The sequence below is a fragment of the Cervus elaphus genome, chromosome 5 (assembly GCF_910594005.1).
Source record: "Cervus elaphus chromosome 5, mCerEla1.1, whole genome shotgun sequence".
NCBI lineage: Eukaryota > Metazoa > Chordata > Mammalia > Artiodactyla > Cervidae > Cervus > Cervus elaphus.
Window position 1 is genome coordinate 496,176 of NC_057819.1, and position 16,884 is coordinate 513,059.

At 59.9% G+C, this 16,884-nt stretch overlaps 1 protein-coding gene across 5 annotated transcripts; it reads right to left on the reverse strand.

Moving 5' to 3' along the window:
• Positions 1 to 1,459: 1,459 nt before the first annotated feature.
• Positions 1,460 to 16,825, reverse strand: CDC45 (cell division cycle 45). 5 transcript variants are annotated; one of them, XM_043901041.1, is made up of 19 exons: positions 16,716 to 16,825; positions 15,830 to 15,889; positions 14,542 to 14,634; positions 13,038 to 13,175; positions 12,152 to 12,298; positions 11,372 to 11,427; positions 10,850 to 10,898; positions 10,012 to 10,073; positions 9,540 to 9,590; positions 9,220 to 9,339; positions 8,788 to 8,919; positions 8,551 to 8,649; positions 7,828 to 7,986; positions 4,987 to 5,125; positions 4,832 to 4,915; positions 4,470 to 4,588; positions 4,071 to 4,147; positions 2,586 to 2,651; positions 1,460 to 1,615 (listed from the first exon to the last, which is right to left on the reverse strand). In XM_043901041.1, the coding sequence occupies exons 1-18, from the start codon at positions 16,758 to 16,760 to the stop codon at positions 2,587 to 2,589; spliced, it is 1,695 nt and encodes a 564-aa protein (XP_043756976.1). In that variant the 5' UTR covers positions 16,761 to 16,825; the 3' UTR covers positions 1,460 to 1,615; position 2,586. The 5 variants fall into 5 exon arrangements, with proteins under 5 accessions (XP_043756976.1, XP_043756972.1, XP_043756973.1 ...); XM_043901037.1 differs by having other exon boundaries at positions 16,001 to 16,720; XM_043901038.1 differs by lacking the exons at positions 9,540 to 9,590; positions 16,716 to 16,825 and adding an exon at positions 16,001 to 16,688.
• Positions 16,826 to 16,884: the final 59 nt, after the last annotated feature.

Genomic DNA, 16,884 nt, shown 5'->3' on the forward strand with positions numbered 1-16,884 from the left:
CCTGTGACAGCCACCAACTACTCTGTGCTTCCAGCCCTCTTCTAAGCACTCTGAATTAATGCATTTTCACCGTCTGCCAAAGGCCAGGGCAGGAGAATAATGGATAGGATCGGGGCTGCTGGAGGAGCTCCAGACCCGCCAGTGGGGAGGGCGTGGCGTCTGCCCCTGTTCACATAAGAAGGCCTGGGCCAGGTCCCGAGGCAAGGAGTCTCCCAGGCCTGGCCAGGCTGCCCCGTGGGGAGGGGCAGCTGCTGTGAACTCGGCCCCGGGTCCCAGGACTTTCGGGGAGGCTGAGCCGTCCCGGGACGCGAGCTCCCCACAGCAAGATGACCACAGAGGGCTGGACCCCCAGCAGCCTCGGTAGCATCGCTACCTGGGCCTGACCTGGAGCAGCCCCCAGGACAAGGCACGTGTGGTCCTGGGCTCAGCCCCTCTGCCCTGGCCACAGGGCCCCGCCAGCCAGGCACAGCACATAGACACTGCCGGGCTGACTGCAGAGCCCAGGCCCCCGTGGGGACCCTGAATAATTGCTGCCCAGCCCTGGCTCCTGCACACGGACAGGGTGGGGAGCGTGGGGCCCCGGGGCCAGGCTGGCAACCCCCACCCCCGTCAGGGCCAACTTCCGACCCTCCTGGGCGGGGGTGAACTCCACTGCAGAGGAGCCATGTGGCCCCAGGGCAGCTACTGCACTGCCCACCACCCTCCCCCAGGACCCCCAGAGACCCAGCCCCCCCACATGTTCAACTGCTGGACCTGATTTCCGGGTTTTCCCACCAACCTAACGGCTGCCCAAACCACTGTGCTTCCTCCTGCCGCAGCCCCGGGTGCCACACCCAAGAGGCTGCAGCCCTCCAGCCTGCCTGCCCCCTGGGCCCTCAACTCGAGGCAGAGGCTGGAGTGTCAGCCACACGTGTGAAGGGCGCTCTCCTTGCAGACCGCCCTCAGCCGGCGCGGGCGCTCCAGGGACAGCCCAGCCTACGGCTCCAGAGCTGCAGGCCCGCCCAGCTTGGAGCTCCCGTGATGGGTCATGGCTGATGCTGACCGCAACGGCCCTCAGCCCCCCCTTCCTGAACTGGGGCCTCGCTCACTGTCCCCCCCAGGGTGCCGCAAAGTTGGTGTGCCTGGACAGACAGGCGCTGGGGTGAGTGGAAAGAGAGCCTGGGGTACGCGGTCAAGAGCATGGGTCTGAGGCCCGTGGACAGGGGAAGTGGCTGGAGGCTGGAGCAGGCGATCCTGCTGGCACCGCGGCGGTCAACACGGGCAGGCGGTCCTGCTGGCACCACGGTGGGAATCGGCGGGTGGGTGGAGTGGGCGGTCAGCGTGGGCGCCTGGGCTCTGCCCACGGCTGTCCAGGGAGCCTCGAGGTCACTCCCCACGTGGACTTCCCGCTGGGCGGCAGGGTGCCCGGGACACAGGACCAAGGCCCCTCTGGACACAGAAGGCTCAGGGAACAACGAAGTGCTGGCCCTGTGACCAGACCCAAAATTAGGGCGCCATTTTATTCCATTAAAAACCATTGTCCCTGTGTCTAAAACCACGTCCGTGACTTACAACCTAAGTAAAAACCAGTCAGCATAAATAAGGAGGAGGAGGTGACTTCTGAAGAAATCAAACTCTGGAAAAGACAGAAAAAAAGAATAAATGTCAACAGTTGTAACAGTTCCCCAGATCAAACAGACAGCGAGCAGGCCTTCTGGCTGAGTGCCCGGGGCTGCCCTCCACTCTCCCAGGCTGGCCCGCCCCGGCTCCGTGCAGCTCACACGGGACACGATGTCATCACTGGGCCGGCTGCAGGGAGGGGTCTGACCCCAATGCCCACCCCGCTGCAGAGACCCCCACTTGGAACCTTTGACTCAGGCCCCCAAGGGCCCTTGCTGAGGCCCCGCCCTCCAGGCCCAGGGGTGTCAGCCCCGTTTCAGATGAGGAGATGGGGGCAGCCTGGTGAGGGTCCCCCACACACTGCACAGGAGACCCAAATCTGACCCTGAGTCCCATGTTCCCCGGGATCCCGGAGGCCCCAGACTGTTCTCAGCGGAGCCACTGGGGCTCCCTCGCCCTGAGGTCAGCAGAGAACCGGGGGCTGGAGACTCTGGGCCAGCAGGAGGGACCCCCACACCCACGCTGGAGCCAGGCTGGGGCCTGTGTCCCAGCCAGGGCTCAGGGCGGGGGGCCTGGGGGGCACTGGACAGAGCAGGGCCCAGCCCATCACCCACGGGCCCTGGAGGCAGAGGTGGCCCTGGGGCGCCGGGGCGGGGGCGGCCGAGCAGCATCTGGACTGTCAGTGACGGTGCGCCAGGCTCCCTCCGGGGCTGGGCCCCCTCACGTACAGCGCACCAGAGCCGCACAGACGCCCAGGGCCTGACCGCACCCGGTGGCCAGGGCAGGGCAGACGCTGGCTCCCCCTGAAGGGACTCCAGGAGCCTAATGTGCTCAGCCCTCTCAGCACGCCCCGCTGTGGCCCCGCCAGCCTGGGCAGGCAGCCCCGGGGAAAGCGCTGCGCCCGTCTCCGCAGGCCCCGCCCGGCCTCAAGCGCAAGCAGAAGCCGGGCTCTGTGGCAAAGCTCCAGCACAGCCTGCCCGACTCACCCTAGGACAGCAGGGTCACGAGTGCGTCCAGGAACTTGCTGCGGTCCTCAGCTTTCAGCTCCATCACTGCAGTAATGAAAGGAAAACACCGCTGGGACGGGGCCGGCGCACTGCTGACTCCCACGGCCTGATGGCAGCCCCCCCACATTCCACGCGCGCCTGGCTCCCTGGGCACTCCGCCCCCCGCGGCCTGCTCAGCCCTCAGGGCGGCTGGCCGGCCTGGCCACCCACGCGCCTGGGGGCGGGGGAGCTGAGCAGCTCGGGCCCAGGAGGTCCTGCCTGGGGAAGCCGGGGCGTCCTGCCGGCCGGCCAGCACCACCTTTCCAGTCTCACGTCTGAAGTGGGAGGAGGGGGCTGCCGCTGGGGTACACCTCCGCAAGGATGCAATGAGAATGGCCTGGCAGGAAGGCGCCGGCTCCAGACCCGGGAGGCCGTGGGGGGAAGGCAGGTCTCAGGGCAGAGACGGGTCTTGCGAAGGACCTGCTGGTGGTTCTAGAGGCCCCTTCTAGGGGCGGGTGGCGCGGCGGGAGGGGCCCCCCCCCCCGACATGATGTGACACCCGGACCCCAGCACCTCAGGACGTGACTGTCGCTGGAGGTGGGCTTGCTTTTACGTATGGTCTTAGTCACATCTGACTCTTTGCGACCCCGTGGACCGTAGCCCGCCAGGCTCCTCTGTCTGTGGGATTCTCCAGGCAGGAACACTGGAGTGGGTTGCCATGGCCTCCTCTAGGGGATCTTCCTGACCCTGGGATTGAACCCTCGTCTCCTGTACCAGCAGGCACGTTCCTCCCCGCTGCACCCCCTGGCTTGGCTGTGTCAAGTCTGTCTCGTGAGGGATGTCTGGTTGTGGCCCACAGGCTCCAGAGCACACGGCCTGACAGTTCCTAGCTGTCCAACCAGGGGTTCAAATCGTGCTCCCCGCAAGGCTGATTCTCAGCCACTGAACCAGCAGGGAAGTCCGTGGAAATGGTCTATTAAAGAGGTGACCGGGTTACCAAAGGTCATTACGGAGGGACCTGAGCTGGTCTGACTGGGAAAAGGTGAGAACAGACCCGGGAGACGCCGGCATCTATACTCCCAGCAGAAGGGCTTCGGGGGAACCGGCCCTGCGGACACCCTGACCGGCCGGCCCCCAGCATGGTGAGTAGTCCGTTTCCATTGTTTCATCCCCCCAACCTGCCGTGGTGCTTTGTCCCAGTGGCTTGGGCTCACTGCCCTGGTGAAGCCCCTCACGTCAGAGAGAGTGACAGCAGACAGGGCCAAACGTGACCCCGTCCTACCCTGGCGCCCGAAGACTGTAGGTGCTGTGCGTACTGGCGGCCCCCAAGGGTCAGCCCCTGCAGCCTCCACTGGGCAGCCTCAGGGCTCCAGGGGAAGTGGCCCTAGGCTGGACCGTGAGGCTGGGCTGTGGCGCAGGCCCGAGGTCAGAGGGCTGCTGGCAGGGGCCCCGGACACCTCGCGGGCGCCATGCAGGGATGCTCACCTGAGAGATCAAAGTGGTTGTGCAGCGCCCGGGAGTTGGTCCCCTCCGCTGCCTTCTCAAACGCCCGGCCGAAAAAGCTAGGGACACAGAGGCACGCTCGCCGGCCACCACCTGGGGCCTCAGGCCACTCTGGATGGCCACTGCCCCCCGGCCCCAAGTCCAGCCCTGCTCAGCCCTCAGGCGGGTGTGCCCCCCACACCCCCCTGAGTGCCCCCCACGCCCCACAGAGCTGTGTGGGGTGGGGTCCCAGGCATGCACGGTGGGGTGGGATGGGCCGGGGGAGGGGAGAGGAGAGGGCGCAGGGCACTGGGGTACAGGGCCAGCCCGCCTCGAGGTGGAAAAGGCCATTCCCGGCCTGGCACTGAGGCTGGACCCCCTAGACCCAGCCCCTGGACTCACTTCTTTCTGTCCGAGCTGTCGGTCTCTGGGGGGATGCCCACCATGGTCACAGTGCCCTGCTCCGCGCTCAGGGGGGCGGCCATCACCAAGGGCAGCAGCTTGCAGCGCCGGTTCTTTGTCTGCCGGAGGGACGCGTACCTTGATCATGGCCTGTGCCCGGGCGAGCACCCCCAGCGCCCAGGAGCCCTGAGACGCCCAAGTCCCCAGGCCGCTGCCCCAGCCTCCGGGGCCGCCAGCTGCTCCCCTCACCTGCTCCAGGTCCTGACATGGTCGTCACCTCCTCCAGGAGGCCCTCCCAGGCCCATGCCTCCCCCACCCCTCTACTGAACAGGACCCCAGCCCTGGAGGCCCCCCACCCTCACCGAGCACACGAAGGACTTGAGCAGGTGTCTGCTGAGCAGGCTCAGGGAGGCGGGCTTGGAGAACAGCACCACGTCCGGGGTGCCCTGTGGGCGCAGGGTGGGCGGTCAGGGGCAGCCGGGGGGCCTGGCGGGGGCGCGCGCGTCGGGGAGCTGACCTCCGTGAGGGAGCAGTAGAGGAAGGGCCCCTGGGAGACGACAAGGTTGGTGCAGAGGCAGCTGGCGATGGTCTGCTGCGTGGCACGCAGCTGCTGCTTCGCGAGCTCCAGGCCGCGGTAGAGCTTGTCCAGGTTACCCCTGCAACGGAAGATGCGCAGCAGGGCCACAGGCTCGCGGGGACGCCCAGCTCCCACAGGGGGCTGTGCGGACGCGCTCCCTTCCTCTGGCCCAGCTCGCTCCCACAAGAGAGGAAGCGACAGACTGTTTATCCGCAGGGATGGACGTGTCGGGGAGGGGCTGGTGTCAGAGGACAGGAGACTGGAAGCCAGCAGAGGTGCCTGCAGGGTTCTGACTGGGGAGGCGGGGTGGGCACCAGGGACCCCGCCGTCTGGCAGATGGGTTTCTGCCCTTCTCCCACTCCAAGGGGTTCTCCTCCGGGAGCAGTGAGGCCTTCAAGCGAACCCCCATGCCCAGCAGGTGAGGACCTGACGTGCCACTCCCCACCTGCCAGGATGAGGCGGTGTCTTCTGCCCGCAGGTCGTCCCCCGAGACCCAGGGCCCACTGGGCATCCACACTGCCCTGCACCCTGGGACCGGCAACTGAGAAGCACCAGACATCTAAGAAAGCCCTGTGGCCTGAGAAAATGGCCCTAGAAGAAACTGGAGATAATCTGGAACCAGAAGAATGCTTAAAATGAAGTCTAGTTGGTGTCTTCAGAGAGATTTGAGCAATATATTCATAAACCAAGAATAGGATGCTATGAAAAAGAAACAATCAGAAACTGAGAAGTGTTTGTGGCAAGAATGATCGCAGCACATAAAAAGTTCCCTCGAAGGCTACAGGATAAAGTCCAGAAGAGCTCCTCACACAGATGAGACCAACATGTGGGAGACCGACGGCAAAACCAGAGACTGAGAGACTGAGCATCATCCCAGGAGCCCAGGGAGATGGAGAAACGGGTGTGTGGGGGGCAGGGGGACAGAAACCACAACGGACAAAGGCGTTCCCTCGGACTCACCCAAAGCTCAGACTAGTGCAGGAGATGGTATCGACCTCACACACCACTAGACCTTCTGCACAATGAGAACTGAAAAAGGTCCTGAAGACTCCTGGCGGGGTCTGGGGTGCACTCACAGAGAAACAAGAACCAAAACGGCTTGGACCTCTCATCCGCACCACGGGCGGCGGGGAGGCGGGGAGCCACCCTGAATTCTGCACGAGCCAGACCAGCACCCAGATGAGGGTGAAGGACGCTGTCAGACACGCGAGGGCGCAGAACCTTTCCCTCACACGTGCCCATTCTTTAAGAGCTGCCTGAGAATCATACTCTTGCAAAATGAGGGCATGCAGACAGCCGAGGGGCCCTGCACACGTGCCGGGTCCGCCCCGGGGGCACTGTCTCGGTGGCCGGTGGCGGTGGCAGGCCTAGTGGCTTGGAGCCGAGGTCACAGCCCCAGGCTCTGCTGGACAGAAGGCGCTCGGGGATGCGGTCAAGGAGGCGCCAGGGAAAACAAAGGGCTGCGTGGCAGAAGGAATGTGGTCACTGCCCAGCTGGCTCGAACAAAGAAGAATCCTCCCGCAAAGCAGGAGACGCGGGTTCGATCCCTGCGTCAGGAAGGTCCCCCGGAGGAGGCAATGGCAACCCACTCCAGTCTTCTTGCCTGAAGAATCCCACGGACAGAGGAGCCTGGCCGGATACAGTCCACGGGGCCACGAAGAATTGGATACGACTGAGTGACTAACACACACACACCCCCGCACGTTAGTGACTCGGGTATTTTATCAGCCCAACCATGAACCACTGTTCACTGAGTTTCATCCCCTAGAATCAACCTACAGCCAAAGGTGAGATGGCTCCCATTCAGTCCTCTACCCCATGATGCCGCGTTACCAACCATGAACACGCGGCAGCATTTTCACATCTAGGGAGGTGTGGGGGAGAGGAAAATGAGGGATGCCAACAACCTTTCCTCACCAACCGGGGAGAGAAGAACAGGATGTGAGAACGTTAAAGCTGAGAAGGAGCTAAAAATAGAGGGAGGCTGTGCGGACAGGCGGGAAGGCACACAGAAGGGGCTGAAGGCTCTTTGTTGCGGCAGGAAGTCAGTGGACAATGACTGAGACTGGCCCGTCAGCTCTGAGATGGGTGGAAATGGTCGACAGTATAGTTTTTGGATTTTCCCATGCTTCTAGATAAAGATGGAGCAACGACATTACAGAACCAGTGACCTGTGGTTCTGAGACTCACACTTAGAACACAAGGGAGCAACACTGCTGCCCGTGAGCTGAACGCAGGGGGAGGAGGCCCCCAGCTGGCCAGCAGACACACTGTCAGCATCAGAGTGGGGGTGCAGGTGAGCAGAGGCCTAAGAAAGAAAATTCAGGCAGTGGCGGACAGAGGCCCCGGGGGCCACGCGGGAGTCGTGGCAAAGACCAGGGGCCAGGGCAGGCTTCCCGAAACAGTCATGAAGACTAAACTCGCAACACATGAGAAATGGTCCAATCCGGTCAAACAGGACAAAGAACAAGGAGGATGGCCTCACTCTCCAGAAGGAAGGTTAACTAGAAAGACGTGTCCTCAGAAGCCCAGAACTGTAATGTCCTATTTCAAAACAAGCCGGAAGACAGTAAAAGATGGTGCATCTCAGGAAGTGGGACGGGGAAACATCAGAAACAGAAGAAAATAGTTCAGAAAAGAAGACCAGATGAAAAGAGAGAGGCGTGAACACACATGCAGAAATGCCCGAAGAGGTGCGGGAGGTGAGAGAGAAGAGAAATTTAAGAACCAAAAGGAAGGAAAGCACTCCCCCTGAAGCTGGGCCACGGCCACGTCTACTACCTGGAGAGGCTGTCCAGGGCCTGCGTGAAGCTGTCTGTCCCGGAGCCGTCCTCGGGGCTCTCCATCAGCGACATTGTGGCGAAGACCACATCGCTGGCCAGGAACTTGTGCTTGAAGCCAAAGTGGACGCTGAAAGTCTGGACACGCATGTCCTTCATGCTGCAGCGGGGCAAGCGATATGGCAGCCGTCTGTGTGTGCCCAGGGCAGCCTGCACTGGGCCAGCTCGTGGGCCAGCACCCCCGCACGACGGCCCCCCACCAGCCCCCAAGGATTCTCACGGCATGGCCCGTCCGGTCAGAGAACGGATGGGACGGGAGGCCAGCACACCAGCCCCACAGCAGGGATGCCGAGTGCCCGGCACCAGGCCGTCAGCTCGTGGGGCACGGCAGGAGCTGGCTGTGTGTGTGCAGAGGGCGGGGGCATCCCAGGGCACCAGGAGCAGCCAGGCCCGTGCCCTCCAGCAGGGCCAGCAAACCCGCTGGGCACACCTTGCCTGAACCCGGCCCCAGTGGGATCCCAGGGTCCAGAGACAGGCCGGGTTGACTGCAAACGTCTGCATCTCAGCCCCAATTCTAGACTTATCAGGCACTTCAAGAGGTCCTAATTTTAACCCAAAGAGAAGGTCCCAATCATTTGCGTATTCTCATTTTCTGCATTGTTTTTAGAACGTGACTAAAGCTGAAACCCCTGACAAAGTTTAATCCATAAAAATGTGAGTTTACCCAAACTTATTTGCAGACTCTTCAATCATTTCCCGCAAATTCTCCTTCAAGGAGACATCCATGGACTGAAACTTCTGCTTCACCTGTTTCAGGGGGAGACTGGGGAGGGGGCCCTTGGTCACAGGAGGCGCGACCCCTGGATGCCACTCCAGCCTGGTCAGTCTAGAATGACCAGATACAGGGCTCCGCAGAGGAGTGGGGGGGGGGGCCACAGGGCAGGGCCTCAGGCACACTCACCCCACATCCGCGAGGAACTCCTGCAGCCGCTTCTGCCCGTGCAGGGACCAGAGCTTGAACCTGGCTGCCGTGTAGCACGTGTTGCACAGGCTGTCGTGGAGGGACCAATGCTGGTAGAGCACCAGGCGGAGGCTGGGCCCGTGTCAAGGAGCTTCGGCTGCACGGTGACCTGCCCCCACCCCGGGACCGCCACCTGCACCACCAGCTACCCCGGGGCCCTGGGGCTCCCTGATCTCAGCGTGACTCGACCCAGACAGAGAGTCTGGGAGGTGTGGACACACAGCGAGATCAAGGGGACCCTGTGGCCACACCTCAGCGGGAGTCTCCAGCTCTGGCCGGCCTAAGACAAGGGACGCTCCTGAACACGGCAGAGCCTGCGCCCACGGGGCCCTCCCAAGTCTCTGGTCCCGGGGATGTGGGCGGCAAGGATACTCGTACTCGAAGGAGATGCGCGCGCAGTCCACGGAGAGCGCGTGCTCCTCATCCTCGTGCCGGTGGCTGTGCCGGGACACATGCCGCTGCAGCACGCCCACGTCGGTCACGTACTTCACCCTGGAGGACAGCACGCCTGGGCTCGCCGCCGCCACAGAGCAAAAAGGTGCCCCCCCGCCCCTGCTGCTGAGTGTCCACACATGACTGGACCCAGGCCCACGGCAGCCCCTCCTCAAAGGGCCCCGCAGGGACGCGGGCCCCCAGCCCCTATAGCAAACCCCCTGCGGCCAACCTCGGGCAGCCCAAGGGCGTGCCCTTACTGGGTGATTTTGTCTTGCACCCACTGGTCCGTGAGTCCAACGATGGCCCACCTGGAGGGAGAGGACGCTGCCGTGAACGGGCGGGCGGCACTCGCGGGCACCTCCGGCCAGTGGGGTCTGACCCAGACGCTCCACTGCACCAGGCCCCCAGCAGACCCGGAGGCAGCCCACGGGCACTCCTGTCCCAGAACTCACCACCTGCCAGGGCTGCAAAGGCGCCAGGTGGCAAGTGGCCTTGCTCAAACCTCACACTCAAGTTTGCTGGGCAGCAAGGCAGTGGTCAGCTGGGAAGGGCTGACGGCCCAGGCCCCACCCCGGGACCCTCTGTGCCCGTGATGCGCCCCTGTCCCCCTCCCACAAGTCAGGATGGGAAGAGCCGCAGTCAGGATGGGAACCAGGCCCCCGCACAAGTGCAGGATGGGGCCGCAGCTGACACTGGCGGGGGCCCAGCTGCTCAGAGGGGCCCACGCACCACAGCATGTCGCTCAGGTCCTTGGACATCAGCCACGCCAGGTCGAACATCACCATGGCCGCCTACGAGAGAGACGGGCCTGAGGCCGGCGGTCCTGCTCAGGGCAGGGCCCGGCCCGCACTGCCTGGGCCCCAGGGTCCCGCGTGGAATCGGGGTTGGGGAGAAGGGTCCAATCGGAAGCCCTAAACCCCATCTGCCCCGAGACTCCAAGCCTCCTTCAGCAGCTCAGAGGCTGGCCCCCAAGGGAGCGTCCGGCATCTGAGGGGCCAGGCGTCCGTCCCCACCCAGACCGCCCACCTGCCTGCGCCTCAGCACCCTCCGCTTGCTGGAACAGAAGGACCATCCTCCAGAGGCCAGCAGGGCCCCGACCACACAGGGCTCTGGAAACATGGGCTCAGAGTCAGGGACCCAGGACCAGACCCTAAGACTAGACACAGCATGCTTCACTGGAGACCTGTTTTCTGGGGTGCCTCAAGGTCCCGAGCTGTGCTCAGCGACCCCAAGCTGACACGATGTGTCTTCTGCACGAAATTCGCCCCAGGACACACAGACGCTGATGGGCCTATGAGAGTCGAGTTCCAGCCCCCTGCACAGACTATCAGGCCCGTTCAGTGTTTCTCACGATGAACAGAAGTTAACAGCTGCTGTTCCCTTGGGCACCCCTGGCCTGAGGGACCTTTCACCCAAGAGAGGCCCAGAGGCTCACCCCTCCCCAGCCACACAGAGGGGGCTGCGGGGCTGGGAGCGACCCCCAAACCCGCGTGCCGTCCTCCTCCTGCATTAAGACAGTGGCTCTCAGAGCGCGGACAGGACCACGACCACGCCCGCCTGTACCCACCGATGTCCCGTGATACTCGTACTGCTCGTAGTCAAAGAGGATGTCTTTCCTGTAAGGACACAAGACGCTGGGTCTCCACCGGGAAGCAGAACAGGAAGAAAACATTGGTGAAGATGCTAAAATCCGATGGCACCCAAGAAACATGATTTGCAGGGTGAAGAGGAAGTGTGGGTAACTTAGTTTCCTTTTCACACTTTTTTTCCCTACGAGATATTTCACACAATTGCCATCTATCCAATTTGTGAGAGTTTGTAAACAGAAGTATCCATACTTAGAAACTATGACAGCAAAGGACCAAGGCATCACCCCTAATGGAGGGCGTGTTTGGGAGACCTGGGGCCCTGCTTGGCCCTCGCTGGACCAGAGGCGAAATGGAGGGGCCCAGAGCTGCTCCCAGCGCAGGGCCCACACACGCCATCCTGCAGGCGCTGGCCCAGAGGTGCTCAAGCAAGCCCGTGACCCTAACATGGAGAAGAGACGGGCATCGCTGACCTGCCTTCCCACCACTGGACGCATCCTCACCTCCGGGCCTCCCACTCTCTCCGCTGCCTTCTCTTCAGGGTTCGCTCTGCGATCTCCTGACCACGACAAAGAGAACAGAGGGCTGAGAGAGAGCCAGGAACTCAGCCCCTAGGCCAGGAGGGTTCTGACCCAACGGGAGGCCAGCAGGCGGGCGGGGCACCGCAGGGGCCTCGGTGGCAACGGCAGTGTCGCATGTCCTATTTCAGTGGCTGTGGTAGGTCCCCGTTGGGGACATGGGCAAAGCACATACGTGCTTTCAACTTGTTTCTGACACCTGCGTGTGGATCTGCAGTGATGTCAGAACCAGGTTCAAAAGGCAAGTGACGGTCCTGACGAGGGACCTTCTGGAGGGTGATGGAATGCCTCCCTATTACGTGACTTCATACCTCTGTCACATCTCACGGAACTGTACACCTGGGAAGGTTATTATGTAGAAGGTGTACCTTAGGGAAGCTGAATAGCAACACCCCCAGGTCTTGTCAGTAGTCCAGCAAAGACTTCTCTGACCTTCCCCACAGTGCCGAGTGGTGTCCTGTACCCTGCCCTCATGCCTGTGGGACTCCTAGGCTGGTCAGAAGGGCTCAAACAGCTCAATAAAAAAAAAACAAATAAACCAACCTAATCAAAAAACGGGCAGGGGATCCAAACAGACATTCTGCCCAGAGTCAGCGCCCACACCTGCTGTCTCCCAGCTCTGCCTGGGCCCCCAGGCTCTGGGCTGAGCCTTGACCTTTGGGAGTGACCAGCTCCTCAAGACTGTAGTGAAGGGCCCAAACCCACCTCCTCTAGCCGTGTGCGCTTCTCAGAGGGCTCTGAGCCCTCATCGCTTTCATTTCCCGAATGTTCTTCATCCTCCTCTTCATCCCGGAAGATGTCTTCATAAGCCGGAACTTCAAGGTCATCATCTTGTTTAATGAGCAGTTTGATCTACAATTAATACAGAAAGCCATCAACCTCCCCTCTCCTTGATGGAAAACTATCCATCACACGTTTTCTCTCCCAGAATCTTATCTCCCGAACCTGCACCCCACTCAGTGCACAGAAGTACGGAACCTGCAGACGGAACGACTACACAGTCACTTAGGTCTGGATAAAACGCTCCCTCTTAGGCCCACACTTAGCCAACAAAACGAACACCTTGCACCTCAGCCTCCGACCAAGGGCACAGAGACCCGTGACCTCGCAGTGAGCAAAACTCCTGTCCCTAAAAGAGGTCCTTGGTGAGAGGGTTTCAGGGATGAGGCTACTGGGGGTGCGTACCCACAGGCAGCTCAGAGAGCTCATGTGAGATGGCACATGGCCCCACACGACCGTCCTGGACCTCACACCACCCAGGTAGCCAGGGAGCGTCCTGCCCCATTTAGAGAGCAGGTGCCTCTCAGGTCCCCTGACAGTCAATAAAGCCGGCTGGCCTGAGTTCAGAGTGCAGACTTGGAGCAGGTTCCAGACCCTGTGCCTCCTGGGTCAAGCGAATTCCACACATGCCTTCTGAGCACCTCCGAGGGGAGGTGACATGTTTCTCATCAAAGATGGACAAGACCAGGCCCTGTTCTCAAGCTGCTCCAGCTCCTATAGGCAAGGTGGACACATGCCTTGCCAAGAACACCAGGCCTGACGCTATGGCATAAAAACAGACAGATGGGAGAGCTCGGGGTGTCTGGCCTACCTGGGTGTCGTTGTACACGTTCACGACATTGACTGGCCTGTGAGTGTCACACACGAAAAACACGGCCTCTTCATCGGGTTGAAGGATATCCAGCAGATCCACGTTGGCGCCACAGTTTATGAGGACAAAATAGCGGAACTGGACAAAGGAGAGGGACGCGGTGAGTTAGTGCACAGGGGAGGCCATCTGCTTTCAGCACCAGGCCTGAGTCCTGCAGGGGCTCGTCCAGCCTGATGCAGGGCAAGGCCCTGCTAGCGAGGGGCTCCAGACGTGGCCACAGCTGGCATGTGCAGAGGGCCTTAACAACCCCACGCACAAGTTCATTTTCAGGATGACACCGTGAGGCAGGTGCCATGACTGTCCTGCCCACGAGGAGTAGGCAAAGGCCGAATCTCTTCTGGCCTCAGGCGTGTCCACATCAGATGTGGACAGACCTAGAGTTCAAATGCATAGTGGGGTCTCTCCCGACCTGTCACTCACTCTTCTGTGACAGACTCCTCTCTGTGCTAGCAGCACTGCACCAGGTCAGATTCCAGCAAGTCTGAGGTAGCTCGCATTTAACAAGTACCTGAATATTACGTGGGGCTTCCCTGGTGGCTCAGAATGTAAAGAGTCTGACTGACAATGCAGGAGACCCAGGTTCAATCCCTGAGTCAGGAAGATCCCCTGGAGAGGGAAATGGCAACCCACTCCAGTATTCTTGCCTAGAAATCCCATGGAATGAGGAGCCCGGCGGGCTACAGTCCATGGGGTTGCAAAGAGTTGGACACGCTGAGCAACTAACACTAAACATTAAGTAAAGCTTTTTGTTACATCCTATCGCTACAGAAAACTCTGTCCTTGTAAATACTGATCTGGCGTAGGTCCCTCTCATGATGACAGGAGCACCAGGTGAGGACTTGTCTCTGCCAGACGGTCCTCGTTGAGGCCAGAAACTCTGGGACCCTCTTCCAGACAGCAGCCCCTCCCCGGGGGACGGTGGGGTCTCAGACGTCCTGTCTCTCATCATAGCTCCATGCAGAGCTGAGAAAATACCTGGTCTCTATTGCCTAAATTCTAAAGGGAGAAAGTATGTTCCTGAACTTCCAGTTGGAAACTGGGATATACTTCTTGGAAAAATAAATGTGAAATAATGGTCCAAAGTAAAGTAATTTTAACCAAGCTGTATCAGAAACAACCTTCCAAATTCCAAGCACCTGAAAGTGAAATGTGTCTAAACACAGGTTCAAAGCTAGAGATTGTCCATATTCACTATCTTGTTTTTGTTGTAATTTTGTCTCTGCGATTGGAGGGTAAGTCACCCACACATAGAGCTCACTTTTCTCTTCTGTGTAGTCTAAGAAAGTCGACAGTTAGAAATACACACAAGCCGTTGTAGAAATATCGAGTTCTTTACCACCAGCACCACTTGGGAAGCCCCATCATAGAAACAGAAAGAATGCTCAGTGTTAAGAAGTTGCAGATGAGAGATAAAGCCCAATATTCTCAAATGCATCTCTCATACCTGTTCTTTATGCTCTAGAAATGCAGTTTCAAGTTCTTGCCACCCAGAAACTGGAACCAGTGTATACTGCACGTGGTCACACTGGAACAGGGCCTGGACAGAGAGTATATTCAAAACCTATTATATTTAGGTCTGCAATCCATCTTGAAATGCACATTAAAAGAAAAAAAAAGATGGACTGAGAGACAACAGATGCTAACGTAAGGTTAGTGAAATGTTAACATCAGTGAGGAAGTAATGGGAACATGAATGTTCACTGAACCATACTTTAGCTTTGCTGAACATCACCAAAGGAAAACACTGCTGAAAAACTTGGTATTTCTAGGTTTTTGGTGAGTAGTTCCTGACCCAAGCTCATGTAAACCTTGCTTGTGTGGCTGCATGCTCATTTAGTCCTGACTCTTTGAAACCCCATGGACTGTAGCCTGCTAGGCTCCATGAGGTTCTCCAGGCAAGAATACTGGAGTGGGTTGCCATTTCCTGCTCCAGGGAATTTTCCTGACCCAGGAATTAAACCCACATCTCCAGCATTGCAGGTGGATTCTTTACTGCTGAGTTATCAGGGAAGCCCTGAACCATATTTAAAATCGAACAACAACGATCTTTCCTTAGCACCGAAGAATTGATGCCTTCAAACTCTGGTGCTGGAGAAGGCTCTTGAGAGTCCCTTGGACAGCAAGATCAAACCAATCAATCCTAAAGGAAATCAACCCTGAATATTCACTGGAAGGACTGATGCTGAAGTGCCAATATTTTGGCCACCTGATGAGAAGAGCTGACTCATTGGTAAAGACCCTGATGCTGGGCAAGATCTAAGGCAGGAGAAGGGGATACAGGATCAGATGGTTGGATGGCATCACTGACTCACTGGACATGACTTTGAGTAAACTCTGGAAAATGGTAAAGGACAGGGAAGCCTGGTGTGCTGCAGTCCATAGGGTCACAAAGAGTCGGACACGACTGAGCGACGGAACAACAACGCTCTTTCCTGTTAGGTTAAGGAGTCAGTATCTCCAGAATCCCTGATGAGACCCCAGTGCCCTCGGCTGTCATATTCCTCTGCCTCGAACCCCAACGGCGAGAAGGCGCCACAGGTCTACCGATGTCTCCAACGCAGCCGTCCTGTGCCCACCTTGTGGCCTTTTGCCGGCTTCTCCTCTAACCCACCTAATGCAGTCCCTCCCAGGGCGCAACCTGGCGGGAGTCCCCGCCCCAGGCCAAGCTCCTGTCCCGCTCCTCCCCTCGCGCCTGCCCCCGGTCCCCCGCCGGCCCGGCCAGCGGGCCTCACCTGAAGGATCTTGCAAGCGCACAGAGCGTCCACGTCCGAGGCCACGAAGAGAAGGACCCTCTGTCGGGGGGAGAGTTGGCTGAGAGCGGCCCCGCGAACCCCGGCCCCTCCTGCCCCCACGGTTGCGCGCCCTCGTCCCTTCCCCAGTCTCGGAGCCCAGGAAGGGCTCACCTGGCTCTGGACCACCTCGTAAAACTCCTTGCGGAAGTCGGACACGAACATGACCGCGGCGCCTGGACACCCCGGGATGGGACTCTGCGAGCCTGGCGGCGGTCTAGACTCCCGCCAAGTCCGGGCTCTCCCGATTACCCCGGGGCCAGCCAATCGCGACTCGGGTCCCCGCCTCTCCACTTTTCTGATTGGCCCGCGCTGGGAGCGACACTTAAGCACCGCCATTCACTGCAGGACTACTCCGGCCCACCCCTAGAGGAGCGTCCTCCACAGGCTGCACGCACTGCGGGTCGCGCAAGTCCTATGCGACTCCGTTTCTCCAGACACCCTACGCTCCGTACACTTTACTTTGGGGGGGGGAAAAATGCCCACTCCCCTCCCCTCCCCCCAACTGGGATCTCCAGGTTAAAGAAACCTCGCCATAAATTAAATTCATGTACACTTCAGGAATTCTCTGGAGAAGGAAATGGCAACCCACTCGAGTACTCTTGCCTGGGAAATTCCATGGACGTAGGAGCCTGGCGGGCTACAGTCCTTGGGGTGGCAAAGAGTCGGACACGACTAAGCGACTTCACTTTCACTACACTTCACTTCAGGAATTCTCAGGTGCCTCAGTGATAAAGAACCCGCCTGCCAAGCAGGAGATGCAGCTTCGAGCCCTTTGTCGGGAAGCTCCCCTAGAGAGGGAAATGGCAGCCCATTCCAGTATCCTTGCCTGGAGAACCCCATGGACCGAGGAGCCTGGCGGGCTGCAGCCCATGGGGGTCGCAACTCAACAGCACGTCAGAAGAGGGCGTCAGTTTAGGATGTCAAGGGGCTCGGCCTAGTTCCAGAGCGGAAGTGTGGCCTACTTCCGCCCGCGTCCTCGGCGGCCTCAGTAGAGG

Coding starts and splice junctions, on each gene's coding strand:
- CDC45 (XM_043901037.1), bottom strand. CDS start 16,225: ATGGCGGTGCTTAAGTGTCGCTCCCAGCGCGGGCCAATCAGAAAAGTG. Junction 9,591..10,011: donor GACCTGAGCGACATGCTGTG/GTGCGTGGGCCC, acceptor CTCTCCCTCCAG/GTGGGCCATCGTTGGACTCA. Junction 4,916..4,986: donor TCTACTGCTCCCTCACGGAG/GTCAGCTCCCCG, acceptor CTGCGCCCACAG/GGCACCCCGGACGTGGTGCT.